We start from the raw sequence: 20,574 nt of genomic DNA, 5'->3' as shown, positions 1-20,574 counted from the left end.
CACTTCTTCCTCATAATAGAGTATCTAATTCATTATCTAGAGTTACTTTTGTGAAATTAAATTTAAAAAGCAATATTTTGACCTTTAATGGGAACACGTATGCCTACTGATGTGTATCAACTGTGCTAGGCCAATTCACTATTTTTCACTGTGCATTCAACTATTAACTGGGTAGAAGTAAGTGACTACCTTTTTAGTATCAATCGACATTTTCAACATTTGTATTAAGTGTCCAAATATATGGTGATAATTTGAACGGCAATATCTAACAGCATGTCTTTCACCAAGTAATTCAGTTTGTTGTGTCGACACAGGTAAGCTGATGAAATGTTACTGCTAAATTATGTTATTCGTTGTTATTGTAGCTTTTCGCTTTTTGGCTAATTTTTGTCCATTGAAATTTGTGTAAAATGTAAGCAGCCGAATGATCTCTTCAGTAATCAGTGATGACACTTGTACACTGGTAAGTTGTTTGCATAATTGATCATGTTTGGTGATTAGGCAATAACATGAATGTATTCTTTAAATCTCATATACGGTGGTGTCTATATTGATGATAACAATGCACATGTATATCCTGTAAAGTTTGTCGATGTAGCTTTTATTTTTAGTGTGTCATTTGCATAATTGGTGAATTTTGTAATTATGCAATATCTTAACAACACATGATGTACTGTTTAGTGTCAATGTGAGTTGGAACAAAAGTGTTTTGTCCAAACGGAAGACATTCAGTTTGCATCCGGGTAAATATTCTCTGTCCCTTAATCAGAGGCATTTAGTTTAAATATTGTTTCTTGTGGGTCTACTTACTGTGTATTCCCGTGTGACATGTGCAAAGTTAACCCTTTAGACTTTAACTTGCGTGCCAATGTCACCTTTCAACAAACAAGGTAATAATCTTGTCAAACTGGATAATTGTGTAATTACTATATCAATATTGAACACAATGCTATAAATCAGCATCAAATCCATTAATAAACACATCTCAAGACATTGCCATGGCAACGGCAATATGTTTCAGCGATTTTGATATTTTTTAGTTGATAGTTGTTACTAATAGATTAATTACATACATTGTTTCCTCATAATAGAGTATATAATTCATTATCTAGAGTTCCTAGTGTGAAATTGATATTAAAATGCAATATTTTGACCTTGAATGGGAGCACGTATGTCGTACTGATGTGTGACCAATTTACTATTTTTCACTGTGCACTCAATAATTTATTGGGTAGAATTTTATCACGACTACCTTAGTATCAGGCGACATTTGCAACATTTGGAAGTGTCCAATATATGGTGATAATTTGAACGGCAGTATCTAACAGCATACAAGACAAAGGAAAGGTCGTGTCTTTTAATGATAGACATCATCAAGTAATTCCGAATCAGTTTCTTGTGTCGACACGGGTAAGCTGATGAAATGTTACTGCTAAATTATGTTATTTATTGTTACTGTAACTTTTCGCTTTTGGTTAATTTTTGTCCATTGAAATTTGTATAAAATGTAATCAAAAATGAACTCCGCAAATGCTTTGCAAGTCGACAATTTAGAACTTCCAGATCCTTTCAAAAGTGAGCCACGAAACTATACACTGTTAGATTCTTATAAATGTCTAATTTTTATTAGGTACAAAATGTAATATATAGGCAAAAAATCACAACAGTGTGTGTAATAGACAGTTATGACAAAAGTCAATTTACGAAAAATATATAACAATTACTGTTTTAGAAACTCCTATATATACGAACTGATTGGTTTGATACTCTTATTGGTGAAGATTGAAATGAATATTATCAGCTATGCTCCTGTGACATAAACGATACTTTTTATTCATTATATATATATGTACCCTATATTCTAGGCCTGTATATTACATGTCTAATATCAACAGTAATATCGAAGAACCAGGAGAAGTTGGTTAATGAAATGACATTTAACATTTATTGAACTGTCACTCACAGACATCTATATCTTAATTTAGTGCCTGAAAATACAGCCATGTTATCAGCCCACACCTAGTCTAGAAGAAGCTATGTAGATAACTCCGTCATCACCAAAATGTCTGCATGCAGTGTCTGGCTTTCTGCGGAATTACCATCGCCAGAAGGGGTACCACTGCACTGTTACTGTCGCATTGCATGTAGAGTAAAAGATTGGCCATGGCGATTGTCGATTTATGCACTACATATGGAGCGTTCATTAATAGTATGTAAGGTTATCTTTTGTACATGCATTCTGTCTTTGAGCAGTGTTCACCGTATAGTGTTGCACAAATCAACTGAGATATTGCAAATGATATTCATACACCTGCTAGAATAAACACATTTAAGTCGATGTGACGATTCTTCAATTTGGCTGATGAGAAATATGCAAACCAATGTCCACATAACATACATGTAATAAAAATGCATAAATTGTGTTCAAAATATTTTTGAAAATAAAACAGTGCCCCAGTAGACTGCTTCATAACATACTTTCTTATCTGTAGCTTTTTGCCATGGGCCATGTAATAAGAAGATTGCCTAGAGAATTAGGTATTTTATGAAGTTAATGGAGAATTCTTTGTATCCTCTAACCATATCCTTTTCTGTTTAACCGCCGTTTCTTAAGAAAACAAAATGTCTATGCAGTCCGTATACTGTGGTGTTTTATTGATTATGAATATAATATAATCATTTCTATACTTGGATACATTATGTAAATTATGGGACAATGGTATAGACATTCTCTGTAATTGAGTTATAAGTCGAGATTTGTGTAACCTTGTAATTACAGAGTGTATATATATACCTACCAGTATTTTTACAAAAATGGTACAAATATGATCGCAGGTTGTAACTGATCTTACAGGGTGGTAGGTCAGCGATCGTTCAGGAGCACTCCAATACAGGAAATTAAATAAAAGCATGTTTGTAATTTTTTGGATCTGAACTCGTTTCATATAGTATCATATATTATATTACGTGCCGTGCGGTTGTCGCGAAACACCGAGTTTAAACTTGATCCGCGCTCATTGGTCAGCGGATGTCACTGCCATGCATTGGCACGCATTGTCTCATTTGAGTCAACATATATGCAAATGTAATATACATATTCGTTACTACTAAAGTAAGAGATTACTACCTTTAACAACTGTCGACGAACTAGTAAGAAGTCCGTACCTATCAGTTTTACCACTGTAAACAAATGCTATACACAGTACCACCAATAACTACTAGGCAGGTTATTCATATAGTGTCTGTGATTTAACTGCTTTCAATAAGGGTTTGGTGTATCATTCAACAAGCAAAATTTACCAGCTATAGCTTTAAAAAATTCAGCTATTTGGGGTATTTTAATGACTCGATCCCTAGATAAATCGGCCGATCGTGTCTTCTCATGATCACCTGAAGACATTTCATTGAAAGACACACAATTGTAACGATACATAGATCTTTGAGCTCACACTGACGGTCTGTGAACAAACGAACAAACATTACTTATTAATCTCTATCTATCTATCTATCTATCTATCTATCTATCTATCTATCTATCTATCTATCTATCTATCTATCTATCTATCTATCTATCTATCTATCTAATTAGTAAATGTTCATTTATTATTCATTCATTCATCCATTCATTCATTCATTCAAGACATGCATTTTATCTATTCATTCGTTTGTTTGTTAATTTATTCATTTGTGGGTTTTTTGTTTAGGTATTTAATTGTTTGTTTGTTGTTTTTTTGTTTGTTTATTTATCTATTTACTTATTTATTCATTTATTTATTCATTTAATTAATTGGAAGGAGTTGACTACGACGAAAAGTAATAATGTTCAAATTGACGCTTGCAAGTACGTCAGGTATATTGTAAAGTGAATTCAGAATTTTAAAAAGAAACAAAAGGTTGAGGAATTTTCGTGTATTCTCAGGAGAAGGTAAACGGAATTCTCGGCAAAGCCCTTGACAGTATGTTCCCTCGAGTAATGCAATGTAAATTAAAAGACACACATTGTATACCACATATTCGTCGTCAGAATTGATGTCACGGACATTTCACAAACACAGATAATCTTACAAAATACGTGAAAGTATAGGTAAGCTTGTTGGTCAATAACCCGATGTTTCTTAGCGATTATCCTGACTTCTAAAATACCGCAGACCATGACGTCATCCGATTAGCGACGAATTGACACAGTGTCGAGAGCAGGAAGGTTGTGTTGACGTAGTGTACAGGTATTAGTGTAGTCTGTTTATAATGCTCCAATTATTGGCTTAGTTATCACATCAGAGAATAGCGGTCTTTCAAAGGAATCAGACGAGTTAAATATACGACCGGTCAATGTATTCATTATATATACAAAAGGTAATTTAAGCTGTTTTTGACGTCAATGATGCATTTCGTGCAGCAGATCGTTGGCCTTATACGTATTTGCGAATTTTAGGCTTGGGGATGGAATTGTGTAGAAGGAGAAGGCCAATTCAGGAAATAAAGGCATTTTCGTAATCTTTAAACTATGGATTCTGGAGAGTCTTGTGGGTTAATGCATCATGGGAGTCAGCAGAAATAATATATCCATGAATGAAAATTAATGAGATGTTTTACACTGAAGGAATAGGCACTTAGGAGTCATGAATATATTACTTCTGCTGACTGCATGCCATGATGCATTGTGATGCAAGATTTTGTCACAAGCAAACTTGAAGCACGTCACCGGACATGCGTACAAGACAACCTCTCTACTTTAACCGGAATTTTGCCATAGAATACTTAATTACTAATTGGTAACTTGTCATCATGCTTTCCCAATATTTCCTCTGAAATTTGTAACAATTTGAATAATAATTATGAAGTAAATGTAAACACAGTGATTTAGACTGATTCTGAAAGTACAGAAATGTGATTGGTGCCGTAAAAGGGCAAGCCACAAGGCTATCAGATGTGCCGTAAAGGGACAAGCGGAAAGTCGTGTCACGTTTTACAAGTAATAAGAATAACAGACTTTGAATTGACGCATTCCATGTAACCCTGTGCTTGTAATGTTTTATCTTGTATCAGTATATCTCTTCGTACTAAAGATGTAAAACGGAAGCTGGATGATTTCTGACATGAGAATTTCCAAGAAAAAAAGGTTCACACTTCATCTTGTATGTGTACTTGTACGCGGCCGTAACCTTGACAACAACTCATTCACACAGCGTAGCATAGTGGGCACGTTCTTCGAGTAGGTATTTTGAAATCGTCTTTTCTTTCAAGAAATGAATATACAATATTTAAAATGTCAAAATCGTTTTCTCTATCAGAATTAAAATGTCGGTGTGACCTCATGTTTGATATAAAGTTGTGAATCTAAACAATCGCTCATGTTTTGAAGTGTTTTTTGTGTAGGCGATTGTGCTCCTCGAGTCCAGTTTGCTGTCACGTTCCTAACAAAATCGAGAATCAAGAGGCTTGCATATGTACTAGCATTTTGTTGCTGCGCAAAACCAGATCAGATGTATAAGTTATATTTGTATCTAGCCACTATCAGACTGAAATAATGAGAATAATCATGGCGATCGACCAACTGAAGAATTTCAAAACAAATTAAATGACGTGCAGTGTTACCTACATTATGCCGTAAAAGGGTAAACGGAAGTTACTGTCAGGTTTTACAAGAGAACTAAAGGTTTAGACGTGTGGATGCCATTAATTAGGTTATTAAGTATAACTTCTTTGTCGTGATTTCACATCTTTCATATCAATTCTCATTTCGTACCATAGATAGAAAACGGAAACTAGGTTTTTTTCAATAAGCTCTGTGAATAAGTTTCCTGGATTTCACCATGACAACTGTTTACCCTGACAATAGCGTACCAGCACGCCGCCTTACGTTGTTACCTATTGATTGTGTTCTTATGTTTGTTGGCTGTATCCATGACTACAAGTTATCACTAGGGGGGGGCTTTAGAAAAAGATATCATATTGTACGAAAGGTAGAGGTACCTGTAGTTACAATTAAAACCATGTCTGCTGAAACAGGCTATCGTTTTAGATTCAGCAAAGTTTTTTGGACAGCAAAGCCTGTGTGGTGTTTATTTCTAGTGAGAGTGGAAAATATTTGTCGAACTTCTTCTGAAAACACAATGAAATATGTGCATCAAAGGGTACAGACACTTCAACTAATATTGCATGTTTGTTCTGTTTATCGATGATAGTAATGTCTGGTCGTTTATACTGATGTTCGAAAGTTCTCATATGGGCATCAAACATTCCAGGTGTTTATACAGTGTCTTTAAATGTCTCCTTGCCAGGATTACTGTTCGCGATTTTACCGAGGATTAAATCAACTATTCTATTGCGTCTTTGTTGGTATAGTTTCTGAAATTTCGTACAGCCATTCAAAATGTGTGATAATGTTTCGGTGGGATGATTGCATATTTTACATGATTTAGTGTACGACTCTGGATAGTACAGGGTCGTGAGACTTTCGCACTGTAGGAGCTGTAAACGACCTCTCGCGACAAATGATCTCAGATTATCGTCAATCTTGTGATTGTTGAGGTAAGTGGACGATACACCATGGTTTACTTTCCCTGCCTCTCGAGTCACTCTTCCCTGTGAAGATTTCTCGGATTCATATTGTTGCGGCAGCTGCTGTTTAAATGTTGTGTAGAATTTGTCTGGCGAATCGAAGGTTATTGACACTTCCTCGTCTACTGCCATTTCGTAGATGTATTTAACGTCTCCTTTAATCAAGGAGATGTGCTGACGCTTGCACATTTCATGCAGATTTACCCAAATTGACTTTGGCAAATTAACTTTGGACTGCTTTGCTATGTTACCGGTATTGTTGATAACATATCTTGCAAAATTCGGACAATCATCGTCGTGTACAGGTATAGCTTTCCGTTTCCCTATATGTAACTTGAGTGAATATCGTGCTGCCTGTCGTACATTTGGATCGTCGTTATTCAAAGCAGACAAATAAAATGAAAGGCATTTCGCATAATACATAACGCGAGGACTGATTACCCCCAATCCCCCTGCAGATTTTGGAGTAAAAAAGAATGATATTGTAGAAGACGAGTTCAAGTTGAACAAATTTTCAATTTCCATTAGGTTCTTCTCTGTGAAAATCAGACTTGGATGGTAAAAATTAAGCTTTGACATGCACATTACATTGACAGCCGAAAGTTTTGCAGAAGTTGGTAACAGTGATGCGTCTATCTTTGCCATGGTTTCTTTAAATTCCGATATAAGTACATTAACTTGTCCATTGTTGCTAGACTTTTCAATATTCATCTGGTAGTCGATATATGTATACGCTTGTTTGCGCTCGTACATTGGTATACGGGCATTTTGAATTGATACTTGTGTATCTCCGGTCTTTTCATTCTTTTTCCAGTTGTTTTCAGTTCGCTGACCATGCAATATCCCACATTTGCGATGTTTAATTTGCATACCGCTAGCTACCATGAATGAATCTGTTTTTGTAGTCATGGTGTTTAAATCTTGTTCAGAGTTAGCGATGAAATCTAGATCGTCAACATAGCCTTGCACTGAATTTGGTGAATGCTAAGGACACTCAATCCAGCGTAACCATTTATCAATGCCTTGCTCGAAAACAATCACTGACCACGGACACCCCTGGATAATGCCTTTATTGCGTTGGATGGGTTGTGTAATTGCAGTTGGTGTTTTCACCTGAAATGTGGAACCGCTATAGATGTCTTTGGTTATATCAAGATATAGGTCTGGGCATCCTGCTTCTTTCAATTCCCTGATCATGAAATCATGGTCTATACATACATACATACATACATACATACATACTTACATACATACATACATACATACATATGTACGTGCGTGCGTGCGTGCGTGCATGCATGCATACATACATACATACATACATACATACATACATACATACATACATACATACATACATACATACATACATATTCACACACGCACACATATATAAGTGTATAGTGTACGTGCGTGTGCGTGTTTGTGTGTGACAGACAACTATATGTGCATATATGTACGTATATATCTGCATGCAGACCGACAGACAGACAGACAGACAGACAGACAGACAGACAGACAGACAGACAGACAGACAGACAGACAGACAGACAGACAGACAAATGTACACGTAATCTAGGACATCAAAATAATCATGTTATGAAGAAACATACCACTTAAAGTAGCATATCCAATTATCCCAATATTTGGTTTATTCACGTCCACGTAGTCACAATAGGATTTCTAAATCCGATTTAAATTGAAGGGAGATAGACCCTACTGATGTACAAATTGATAGAAAATCAGTCGTTTGTAGATCCTTTCAACCGTAAATGCGATAGACTCAAACACCATGGTGAGTATGATTGGGAGAGGTGTTGCGTCGCCACCTGGGAATATTCATGTATATGCACAGTGTTAACTCAATTTGGATTTTGAAAAAAGGGAGAAATTGGTACATTTGTTGGTAAAGAGTCATTTCCTTTCTCTGAAATTAATTTTAGATGATTTTTAAGTTTTTTGTTCGTCTTTTGGTTCAATTTTGTATATTGTAATCAAAAGTCACGCATTCAACGATCGATAACCTTCTGAAGAAACTACAATGCTCTGTTCAGAGTTTTAATCCGGCCTTTGAAAGTTTAATATTTAGATAGTGCGTGAAAATGACGACAGATGTAGTTCACATCACGTTCATTTTTTATGATCTCATCATAAGACGGTTCCCAGGGGACTTTGCATTTGTGTGCTTGCGGAATGCTCGAATTGTCTATCTGAATTTAATGGTTTCCTTGATCTAAGATTGATGAAATTTCGGTGTACGTGTGACGCATGATTTGTCAACAATAGTAACACCACGGAGGGTGAAAATCTGTTCTGACGTATTGACAGAGTTTTGTATTGAGAAAAGATTACAGCGCTGTATGTCATGAACTGCATGACTTCATTAAACCTAATGTATTTTTATAACTTGCAGAGGATGACGGTTGGCTACAGATTGGTTACAGTTGTCCTCGGGATATGATGTGCGCGGTTTGATCTCCGAGTCGTATAATATTAACAACATTCGTGGAAAGTCTAAATCTATTTTGAGTATCGTTCAATTTCTGCGAAAAACTTGAATTTTCAATTATGGTTTTCAATGACAGTAACGCAACTTCGCTTGATCAGGACGTAACTGTTTCGTGGGACACCGTCGATACCTTTTTGATGATTTTTGGCGTCCTTGGTATTTTGGGCAACGGTGTAGTCTGCGCTGTATTTCTCGGAGTCCAGCGACTACGGAAGAAAATAACGAGTTATTTCATCGTCAGTCTCGCCGTAGCTGATCTTATTGCTTCTCTTTCTCTCGTCTCGCAACGTGCGTTGTTGAGACTTACAGTTCCTGTTGGTATAGCTGGTGTGCTATTTTGCAAGTTGATATATTCGGAGGCGTTCTTCTGGATCAGTGTTGTTGCCTCGACGTTGAACCTTGTTGCAGTGACTGCTGAACGTTACCTTGCAATCGTCTACCCCCTCCGATACTCAGCATACTTTTCACCCGGCAAAGCACTGTTGGCCGTCTCACTAATATGGAGTCTCTCGTTTCTCATCGAAATATTCGCTTTTATCATATACGATCACGACGGACACTACTGCACCGTGGAATTTACAACTGCCTCTGGGGCAATGGCAAACGGCATTGCGTTCTTTCTGTCTACATACCTGTTTCCTCTCGTATTCATGACATTTGCCTATATCAGGATTTTGCGAAGCCTCAGAAGAGACCACTCAAATCTTTCGCTAACGAGCCATGTAAACAAAGAGCGGGAACTTGACTCACTGAGAGCAAGACGCGGAGTCGTCAAAATGCTGTGTATCGTTGTAGTGACATTTTTCGCCTGCTGGACGCTGAGTCAGTTTATTTTTCTTATCAGTTTCGGATTTGGCGCCCCAATCAACCAGGAAGACGCAATATTCAAAGTTTCAACACTTCTGGCATTTAGTAATTCCTGTCTGAATCCGATAATTTACGCGTTCAGGAGTAAACAGTTTCGTCAAGGAATTCTAATCGTATTTTGTCGTAAAGATAATCAGGTGTTGCCGTTGGATGGGTATGCAACGAGTCATTCTTCATAAATACACACACCAACATGTGACAATTAAGGTGACACAGACTGAGTTTGTAAACTTTTTACTCAAGTGAAAATACCTTACATAAGACCTTGATTAAACTATTCTAGTATAATATTAATGTCAGTGTATGTCTCCTAAGACTTTCCAATTGTCTTCTGGCATTATTAGAACAGTTGCATATAGTAGGGATTTACTGGACATTTTTAGTACGTGTAATAAATTAAGTCATTAGATTGTTTATAAATACCAGATTTGAGTCCAGTCAATTGCAAGGGATGGTTAAGGATGCATGGTTAAGTATGTTTCAGGAAGCATAATACTGCGAGTACTTTTTTAAATCTACAGCAAAATCACATCCCAAAAAACATATAAATTCTGCTTGTGCAACTTTACGGTTTGGTAGAAAAATCGATTCTACATTATGTAGAGGGATAGTTGACAGACCGACAATCTGTTACACGGTTAAAATCAAGACATCAACTATTTGCCATTCATCGGCGGTTGGAAAACTTGATGACGGTGAGCAAATGAACGGGAAGGCCATATCTACATTGAAGGTTCGTGGAAAGATAAGTTTGTCGTCATTTTCCAGTCCGACGTGGTTGTCTAAAAGGCAAAAAGGCATCCAAATGTAGTTTTGCTCGCATGATCGTTCAAGTGAAATCTTGAATCAAATCATTCTAAAAAGAGAGCACGCAAGTAGCAAGAGAGATCACGACAAGAATGGTCTTAGCCCGGGGTTCTTAGCTAATCACATCATTAATGTAGTTATACATCCTCTATGGTCTATATTCATGATGTAGCAGGACCCTCTGTAGCAATCTCAATCGCTACGCCATCAACCTAGCACTCAACAGAAAGATTAACATTATATTCATACCTACAGGCATGTATAGATGCGAAAGTTTCTTATCACAGATTCAGAATTAAAGTGCATTTTTATCTCAGACCACTATAGGGTTTTGAGGTTTTATGCATTATATTTTCTCCAGTTAAACTTTAAACTGACTGTGTCACGTACAACTTCGTCCAAAAAGCCAAGAAACTTGAAACAGAGCGTACGTCTAGCTCAGTAAAAATCTTACTAACATTAGATGTTGCTACATTTCATTGTCTGGCTCAACAAAATCTTACTAACATTAGTATTGCTACATTCCACTGTCTGGCTTAAAGAAAAATGTTACTAATATTGCTACATTTTATTGACTTATCAAAGATTAATTTACTACCATTGCTACATTACGTCGGCAGGACAGACTAAAATCTTACTAATATTGCTACATTGTATTGACTTAACAAATATTTACTAACATTGCTACATTTCATCTACTGGATAGACAAAACTTCGACTAAAATTGCTACATTTCGTTTTGTAAAATACCGGCAGGTCGCCGCAAAATAATTTACAGAGTAACAATCTGCTATTATAATAATGATAATAATAATAATAATAACAAACTTCAATGTTGATAAGATTTTTTTCAGCCAGACAACGTCGTCCTGGCAGTCTAGCGGTTTCAATTGTTGCTAGTTATCAACATATTGCAGTATATATGAGTAAAAATTCAACCTATACACACAGCATAGTTTTTAATAAGCTGAGAGCTCTCAACTGCAAACAAAGTCTTGTTTACTCATGATATTGAAGTGTGGTTTGTACACCTAAAGTAATTTTGTTACTAATCATATTATGTACTTATATATGGAATTATAAAGATTACTTATGTTTCTGTAAGTATGTTTTCTTCACAAAATAAACGGCACTATATTTGTACATATCTGATATTATAGTTTCGTGTATTATTTAATATTTCAACTGAGTGATGTATAATTGGACTGAATAATGCAGACAATATGTGAATCTATAGTTGTAGCATAGAATGTCATTAATCCGATGGACTTACACGCCGAAAATTACACATATATACTGTGTCCTTTATCCAGCGCTGTTTTTTGCAAAGGGAATATCAGCTCTACGCCTGCTTAGTAATATTTGCAAATATACATTTCCATACATAGTATTAATAATATTAGGTAATTGGATAGACTGTCAGTCTCTTTTATACAGGAAATGCGTGTAATTACATACATTCCTACTGCTACTGTTACAATTTGAAACTGTATATTAACATGTCACTGTATAATAAACCACTCTTATTACAAACAAACAAACATACATACATACATACATACATACATACATACATACATACATACATACATACATCAAAATTAATACGCACATATATACATGTGCTAAAATTATATTCATATGTATATTAGTAACACTATATTTTGTAACATATTGAGGAGCCATCACACATGTTGTTGAACCATTTGAAAAATAGAAGATGTATATGGAATTATTAACATCATTACCAGCTTTGTTAAAAGGATTCGTCATTCATATAACCCACGGTTAACATAATAATTTTCCGAGCTCAACCTAATCTAATAATGATTGTCCCTAAGCTAACCTTTTAGACCAGAGCGTAATGAAATTACAAAATAATTATTTGTGGAAACTAAAATCCAATGTATGTTTATAGAGTATGCAGAAAGTTCAAAACGAAATCAACTGGAATGACAAAAAAAATCATTTTACAAATTGACAGCAGTTGTAGATGTACACAAACATTAAATACAACATGGTTGTCACGGTGACATTCTAGTATCTTGATCGCAATGTTGTGCTTCATTCAAAGGAGAGCTTGTACACGCATCGGTAGCTAACTCAAAGTACGAGCTCGAAACACCCATAAACTTTACTCTATGTGAAAGCTTGTTTCCTGTCCGTTTATCATCATTACAGAAATTTGGTGTTTCACCATCCCTGTTTTCAAAGAAATCGACCATATATTCTTTTATCGTAATCCCGTACTGATTTTGAGATCGCTTTGTCTTTTAATTGAGAATGATTTTTGAGTTTGTTTGAAATTCTAAAGTTTTTTTTTTTAATTTCTGAGGTTCATATTATGTTAGGCCAGAAAAAATATTTAAAAAAACGTTCAACGGGCCAAGCATACACATATTTTTGGCATTTCATATTTCGTTTAATTGGTGTTGGCAATATATCCTCATGCTGCTGGCTATTTTAAATTATGTCTGCGGTTTAATATTTTATGCCTCTAAATGGCCACCTACACGGTCTTATTTTCAAAAAAGCTTTCACCTTTGGCGGTGTCTTCTCCCAATCACTAGCTTAATCATAGCGATAATTGTCTGTCTCCCAAATCAAGATGGACGGTGGCTCCCTGTATAGGTTAGAGCTCATTGTGAGACATCTCCTTATGCATGTGAAATCCACATCCTTTGTAAAGTAATCTCGTTTCAATTGTTAATGAAGATAGTTATCATTGTTATTTTAAATGCATCATTGTACCATATAATTTTATATTGCCACTGTAGTGTAGGTGACAGAAGGGGAAGCTAAAATAATTTTTCTCGGGTTTCATTTGGTGGGTCTTAACATTTCTTGAGAGGAGAGGGTGGGAGGAGCTACAATATTTGTTTAACCGTAAATTGTGTACATTTCATAACTGTAGAACTGATGGAAATCGATTGCTATATATGCAAGACGTAAAATCAAAATAATAAGTTCTATGTAAACTCAACTTGAAATGTTTGTCATCATTCATGTGGTTTGTTTTGACATCCTTGTCAAGCATTGAAAAAAAAATCGACCTACCTACCCAGTGATGGGATAGGTTGCCCGTTGAACAGCTTTTTTAAAAAATTGTTCTGGCCTGAAGAAATGAATGGTAATCGTTCATCACCATAACAATTGAATATCAACTACTAGAAATTTTGTATACAGTTGCTAAAAAAAATACATGCCACACGATTGGAAACCAATCAACAAACATGGACTCTCTCTTAGTCACAGTTATTTGCTGTGACGATGTTGATGTAATGAAATTGAAGAGTGTATATAATTGGTTAATATGGCGATGAACGACCTCATTTAACCCCATATGACGTCACTCATGTAAATAGGAGACTTGTAAGTTTCGATCAATCCCTGAATAATGAAAGTTCCTCTCTCGACAATGGCGAGTAGTGAGGAACCAAAGTGAGTGTAATATCCTGTGGAACGTCACAAATAGAAACGACATGCACTAAAAGTTTCGGAAATCAATTCTTCCGTGACTGAAAATTTTAAGAAGAGCGTGACCGGGAAAGGCGGTCAATAAGAAAGCGACCGTACAAGGAAGTTATTGACTCGATGTGACGTCATTAATGTAGGATATATACGAGACTCGTAAAATATCTGTTGAATGAGGATGATTTTTAAAATGGTGGTTAAATGGAAACACAGCGTACAACACAAAGAAGGAAGTTGTTAACTTAACGTGATGTAACTAATGAAATCGACAGACACAGTAAAAATATTGCTGTATTTAATCAGTTTTATTCTGAAAGGGGAATTACAAAAGTCCATTACGCTGAGGACACAATTAACAACCAACAAATTCGATACGGAAGTCGTTGATTCGCTTATACAATGTAATAAATTTAACAAAGTACCGCCATATCCAGAGGAAAATTACATGTAATAGTGTAAACGACGTACGTGACTGAGGACGTTAAACTCCATGGAATTGGTGAGTGCACGACTATACAGGAAGTTGGTTTTACCTTCGAAAGATTGACAAGATGCTGACAGCATGCGCGCAACCTCTACTACAACATAATGCAATGACAATTATATATTTTTCTGAACGTCACGATGTTCTTTAATAATTGAAGTGCTTATATATTTTTAAAAAAATACTACCAAATTTAATTTGGGTAGTAAAACCAAAATATCTCAAATTGCTGCCTTGGCAATCTAGTTTAAAACTACCCGGTGAAAGAATAATTGGGAAAAAAAGTGTGATCACCAAGGACATATATATGGATACATTAAAATGTTAATTCTTATTATGCTAGAAATTACTTATTCTTTTTGCTTTGTACTATGATATAATAGCATTGGGATTGATATAAATATGAAATATTACATATAACTGCCATGAATCTACAAGTTTAGTATTTTAAAAGATAGCGTGTCTGAAAAACAATTGTCCCCATGGCGTCCTTTTGTTTCAAATTCACGGACGGTCATTTGACTCATTACTAGTTTTTTTTACTCGTCATTTTGTTATTTACATACAGTCATGTTTAGACAATAGACATTCCACAAGTTTTCCGATTCTGTAAAGTGATTTGTAAAATCATAGACCCTGGCTCTGGCTTTGGAGTGAGACCGTTTTCAGCCGAACTCAGGGCTTTGATAAAATAAAGTCTATGTTCCAGTAACACCACCACATACATCGTATCAAAGCAGTTTATCCTTTACCACTGCAATACTGGCTGATCAGGAGGATTTGATAGTACCATGACATTTTTTTCATGGTAGAAAATATTTACAGAAATCTCGAGAAAAAATGTGTATGTTTGTTGAGTGTTTGACCAGTAAATGGTTATTTAGTTGGTTTATACTATATGCTGTACGATACAGTCGTATTTTATAGCTGGCACTCCGATAGATAGGCTCCGTCCTATGAATGAGAGAATTGCAGCTGTCATCCTTCGCTACTGTACATATCTGGGTGTTTATGTGTAGTTTATAAAGAAATCCAGGGACAATTGTATTTACTGTTGAAACTCAAGTTGGTTTTACCAAATTAAAGCTGTGTTAACCTTACGCTACTGTAATAATTCTTTATTCATTCATTCATTCATTCATTTTTTCATTCATTCATTCATTCATTCATTCATTCATTCATTCATTCATTCATTCATTCATTCACTCACTCACTCACTCTCCCTCCCCCCCTCTCTCCTCTCTCTCTCTCTCTCTCTCTCTCTCTCTCTCTCTCTCTCTCTCTCTCTCTCTCTCTCTCTCTCTCTCTCTCTCTCTCTCTCTCTCTCTCTCTCTCTCTCAGCTTTCATTTCAGTTAATTTTTTTTCTCAGATACATTTCAATTAATGTACATAACTTATACTACATTGTAATATAGCTATTAATGGAATTCATTTCCGGGTCCAGATAATACATTATCTGATAACCTTTGATATGGTTCGGTCAATTTAAATGTTCATGTTATTCTTTTTGGGCAAGTTGGGAGTTACTTGAGGTGCACTCTTCAAACGCTCAGCGCCAATGTTTAAATATGTATGAGCAACAGTGGGGTTTGACAACAAATCGTCTAACTTGGATGTCTCGGGTTGTACACTCTCGTAAGCAAGTCGTTGTCTCCGTTGATTTGAGGTGTCGGTTGTCGACGTTGATTCGTTGACGTTATCGAAAGAAACCATATTTTGCATATTTGGTGATGTGCCTCGTGAAATTGACACGGGTTCTTTATTACGATTGTCACACTTCCGTCCTCGTCTTCCGGAATGTGTTTGTTTCGTTTTTTTGAACCCGATACACGATTCAGTGTTTATGTTGTTTGTTCCAGCAGGAAACCCGTCCGTCGTTGCCCTCCTCGATCGTCTTTTCCTGTGAATCAAGTGCACTCCAGCCACGACAATAACAATGAAACTAATTCCTCCAACGACGACTACAATGATTAGTGTAATGGTTTCATTACTAAGACCTGGGTAGTCTTCGAGTGCTGGAGTCGTGCCTCCATCTGTGACGTCAGTGGTGGGGATATTACTAACGACAGCTATAGTTGTATAATTTGCTTTGGAGGAAATCTCTAGAAATATAAATGAAAGAAAAATATATTTAGCGAGTTAGTGACGTCATCAACATAATAATACATTTCTATTTATTTTTCCAACTCATGAATTCTGAGCTTTTGTTCGAGAGGAAATCAATTCCTTAATTGTTGACGTTACACATTTTGTTGTTGTTGTTGTTGTTGTTGTTGTTGTTGTTGTTGTTGTTAGTATTATTATCATTATTGTTATTTTTAAATGCTTACATCAGGTTAGAAAACATAGCGGTATAAAGCCAACAAACAGACAGTTTGGCAAAGCCTGTCGACCTGAACAGTTGAAACGTTATTAGCAAGTAATTAGAACCATGATAAAAAGAACTACTTTATGATTACTAATAATAATAATTGTTGTTGTTGTTGTTGTTGTTGTTGTTGTTGTTGTTACTATATTATTTTATAGAAAAGGGTTTATTGACTTTATGTGTATTATGATCCTGTATACAACACGTATCACACGTACTACACTATGAACTGTCGTGGTTGGGTCACACTTGTTTTAAAAATACATCGTCGACAGAGTTCACAGATTGACACTCTTCTCTTTGCATTACTCACAAGTATTGACTCACTTTTTAAAATTAATCCGGTTTTTTTCTAAAGCAGTGTTATCATACTGCACACGAGCATATTTACCGTCACATTGTACTTTCCAAAACTATACACGCAAAGAGCTGTGCGTACAAAGTTTGCCTTCGGTGGTGGTGGTGTGGTGGTTTTTACAATAGTCAGACTTTTTTAGTGGGAAGTTATGTTTTTTTTGTTGGAATTGAGAGGGAAACCGTTTCTACCTCTCATACGCATGGCAATATCTAGCTATGTTCAGTGGCCCAGGGGAAGAGGAAAGGGGCGGCAGTGCACGTTTACAAAGCAGTTCTTCAAGTTGAATGTTACTCTCGAGTTAATAGTTACTTGTACAATGTAATACATCATGTAGTCCAGAGATTTGGCTATCAGCTATCTAGACGCCGGGTACGGTACGTGTTCGCCAGCAGAGCGTCAAACGACCAACACAAGGCTATGCCAACACAATGTGGAGTCAGTATGTGGAGCCAGATAACCTAGACTAGTGATTTATGTAATTAAAACGTGAAATATTACTAGTACATGTAATCAATGTCGAATTGTACGCATTCCATCCACAGGGAGCTCAGGCTCAGTTAGTTTTGTTTACAAATACAAACAAACAAACAAACAAACAAACAAACAAACAGACAGACAGACAGACAGACAGACAGACAGACAGACAGACAGACAGACAGACAGACAGACAGACAGACAGACAGACAAACAAACAAACAATACGCAATACAATGCAATTACATTGTATAAGTAACTACTATACGTCAATAGTGTATACATCAAGGAAAAGGGTAAGTCTGGATATATGCGTTCCAAGTGGGCAGCCAAGAAGTCCGGAGGGGCTGAAGACGTGTCGGACTCCTTGGAGCGCATATAATCCAGAGTTAGGGAAAGGGGTGCTGGCGTAGAGGGGAAATTTGTATATTACATTATTTGAAGGCATTGGAAGAAATGGGAAAAGAATTAGTGAGTGGATTACGGTGAGCACCCAAGGTTCCAGTCGGGGCGGGGTTGGAAACACTGTGCAGATTTCACTTTACCCTCTGAACATAAATCAACGCCATCAAAATCGTGCCATATTAGCCTCTAAACTCAACAAACTCTTGTATCGATTTCGTTAAATCAACTTCTTGGCTGCCCAATGAGGTCGCCATGGTGAGGTCGCCCTTATGACCTCTGCCTACTCAGATGAATTTAATACAGACAAGAGTTTACTTGTTACTTCCCAAGAACTGTATTTTTAATGGCTTTGAGCAAGAATGGAATACACTGCAGTGTATGAGTCACGGTTTCCCAAAAAGTGAAATACTGTCAGCTGCTGAAAAGGCTAAAAAAAGTTAACTTTATTCTTAAACCGTAATAATGGTCTAAGGTGCAACCAATACGATCGTCATAACGCCATACGTGTAATGAAATATTAGACAGATGAATTTGTACTGACATAGTCACAACTTATATTAACAGCAGGCTTTCATTTTAAACCGTACCACCAAAATGTTAGAAGTTCAACATACATCAACGCAACGATACCTTGTCAGTGTATTTGTCATCATTTTTTGTTTTAAAATAAATAGTCATTTATGTTTTAACTACTTACTCACTGAAATGGTAATTTATATTTGTTGAAACGATTCAAACTCTATCCAATTCTATCTAAAATTACCCAAACTACCTAGTCGGTCATTGAAGGGTATACGTATCAGATATGGCGGAACACACTTCCTGTAGCATATGTACTGGTCGAATTATATGTTAATTAGTTAATTCTTGACTCGTTTTTGGTTCGTTCTGGTTCGTTTTAGCTCATTTATGGGTCGTTCAGGTAGTTTTAGATAGAATTGCCAGAGTTTTTGGCTCGTTTTGGTTCGTTTTAGCTCGTTTATGGGTCGTTCGGGTAGTTTTAGATAGAATTGCCAGAGTTTGGGTCGTTTCAACAAATGTGAATATCAACAAATATCAACTTCATTTCTCCTGTAAAACGAACTTAAAAAATTAGCTTAAAGTTTTATATATATAGCTTTTGAAATGTCGTTCACTGTTGTATAAAATTAATGAAAGCAGTTAAACCCTGAGGCCAATTCAAACTTTGTCACTAGAAAACAACGCCGGTAGATGTATTTTAGATGAATTCTCGGCAAGAATCCTCATACTAGGTTAGTGTTCTAATATACAGCTAAAATGATGTAGGCTTGGTGTTTCACTCATGGGACATTACAGCTAAAATGATGTAGGCTTGGTGTTTCACTCATGGGACATTACATCTATTACACACCCTTAGACAACTTCTATGCAAAAGAAACAATTGCATAGGTGACATGCATGTGGGGATGTAGAAGTAAGTAGTCAAGTTCAAATGTTGATTTATCAGTTATAAAATAAATATTTCAGTCGTCATCAAGTCCATGTAATATTTTCATTAGAAGCCTGTTTCTACTGCAGTGTGAAAGAATACCAATGCTTATCAGTGTTCAATGTGGTTGGGCAAAGGATCCTGCTGTGTATATTGTGTCTCTGTTATTGTTAGTCTACAGTTGAAATATGTCTATCTTGTGTCAAAAATGTAATGTCCCATGAGTGAAACACTGAGCCTACATCATTTTAGCTATAAGTTCTTATTGTGCACCCATTATGAGAAAGCTTCCAGTTGTAATCTGTGATTTTAACAAGCGGTCTTTTTACTCGTTTATGCTAACAGAAGATCGTACATTCATTAAGTTAATAAACAGGATTTAAGCCTGCATATAGTTCAAAGGTTAATAATATTTGCATATGCAAATTTAATTGTGTATTCTTTCATAGAAAAAGTCAAACGGGAAATCCCCCGTCCATGACCATTTTCTATGATAAATGACTGACTTTAGATTAAAGGTGTATTTGTTGGTCACATCGCAGTAAATTAATCAAATACACATCAGGGTCTTAGTGCGGCAAACCCAGCTTGTATCGTTATGTGTAATGTCATGATGTTATGCGTGACCCCGTTGACCTCGATGACGTCATGGAACAGTCAAATATAAGTGATGATTACATACTGATCTTTCGATCTGGTGGCCATTTTATGTTCGTGCTTCACAGAATTGCACTGGGTAGCTGGAACTATGATATAACATTGAAATGTCAACAATAATCACGGAGTCATACCAACAAGTTTGGTTCCATGACAACA

The 20,574-nt window shown here is 36.0% G+C and overlaps 1 protein-coding gene across 1 annotated transcript in view; it reads right to left on the bottom strand.

The window, feature by feature from the left end:
- Positions 1 to 16,037: 16,037 nt before the first annotated feature.
- The window catches only part of LOC144442560 (uncharacterized), a 7,464-nt gene continuing 2,927 nt past the window's right edge, over positions 16,038 to 20,574 (bottom strand). Inside the window, exon 2 of the mRNA XM_078131939.1 lies at positions 16,038 to 16,805. Within this exon, the coding sequence (XP_077988065.1) occupies positions 16,189 to 16,805 (617 nt within the window). The 3' untranslated portion in view covers positions 16,038 to 16,188. The remainder of the gene's footprint in view (positions 16,806 to 20,574) is intronic.

Source organism: Glandiceps talaboti, chromosome 11 (genome assembly GCF_964340395.1).
Source record: "Glandiceps talaboti chromosome 11, keGlaTala1.1, whole genome shotgun sequence".
Classification (NCBI taxonomy): Eukaryota; Metazoa; Hemichordata; class Enteropneusta; family Spengelidae; genus Glandiceps; species Glandiceps talaboti.
The sequence above is the reverse complement of the archived record's forward strand: the minus strand, read 5'-3'. Positions and strand labels throughout refer to the sequence as shown.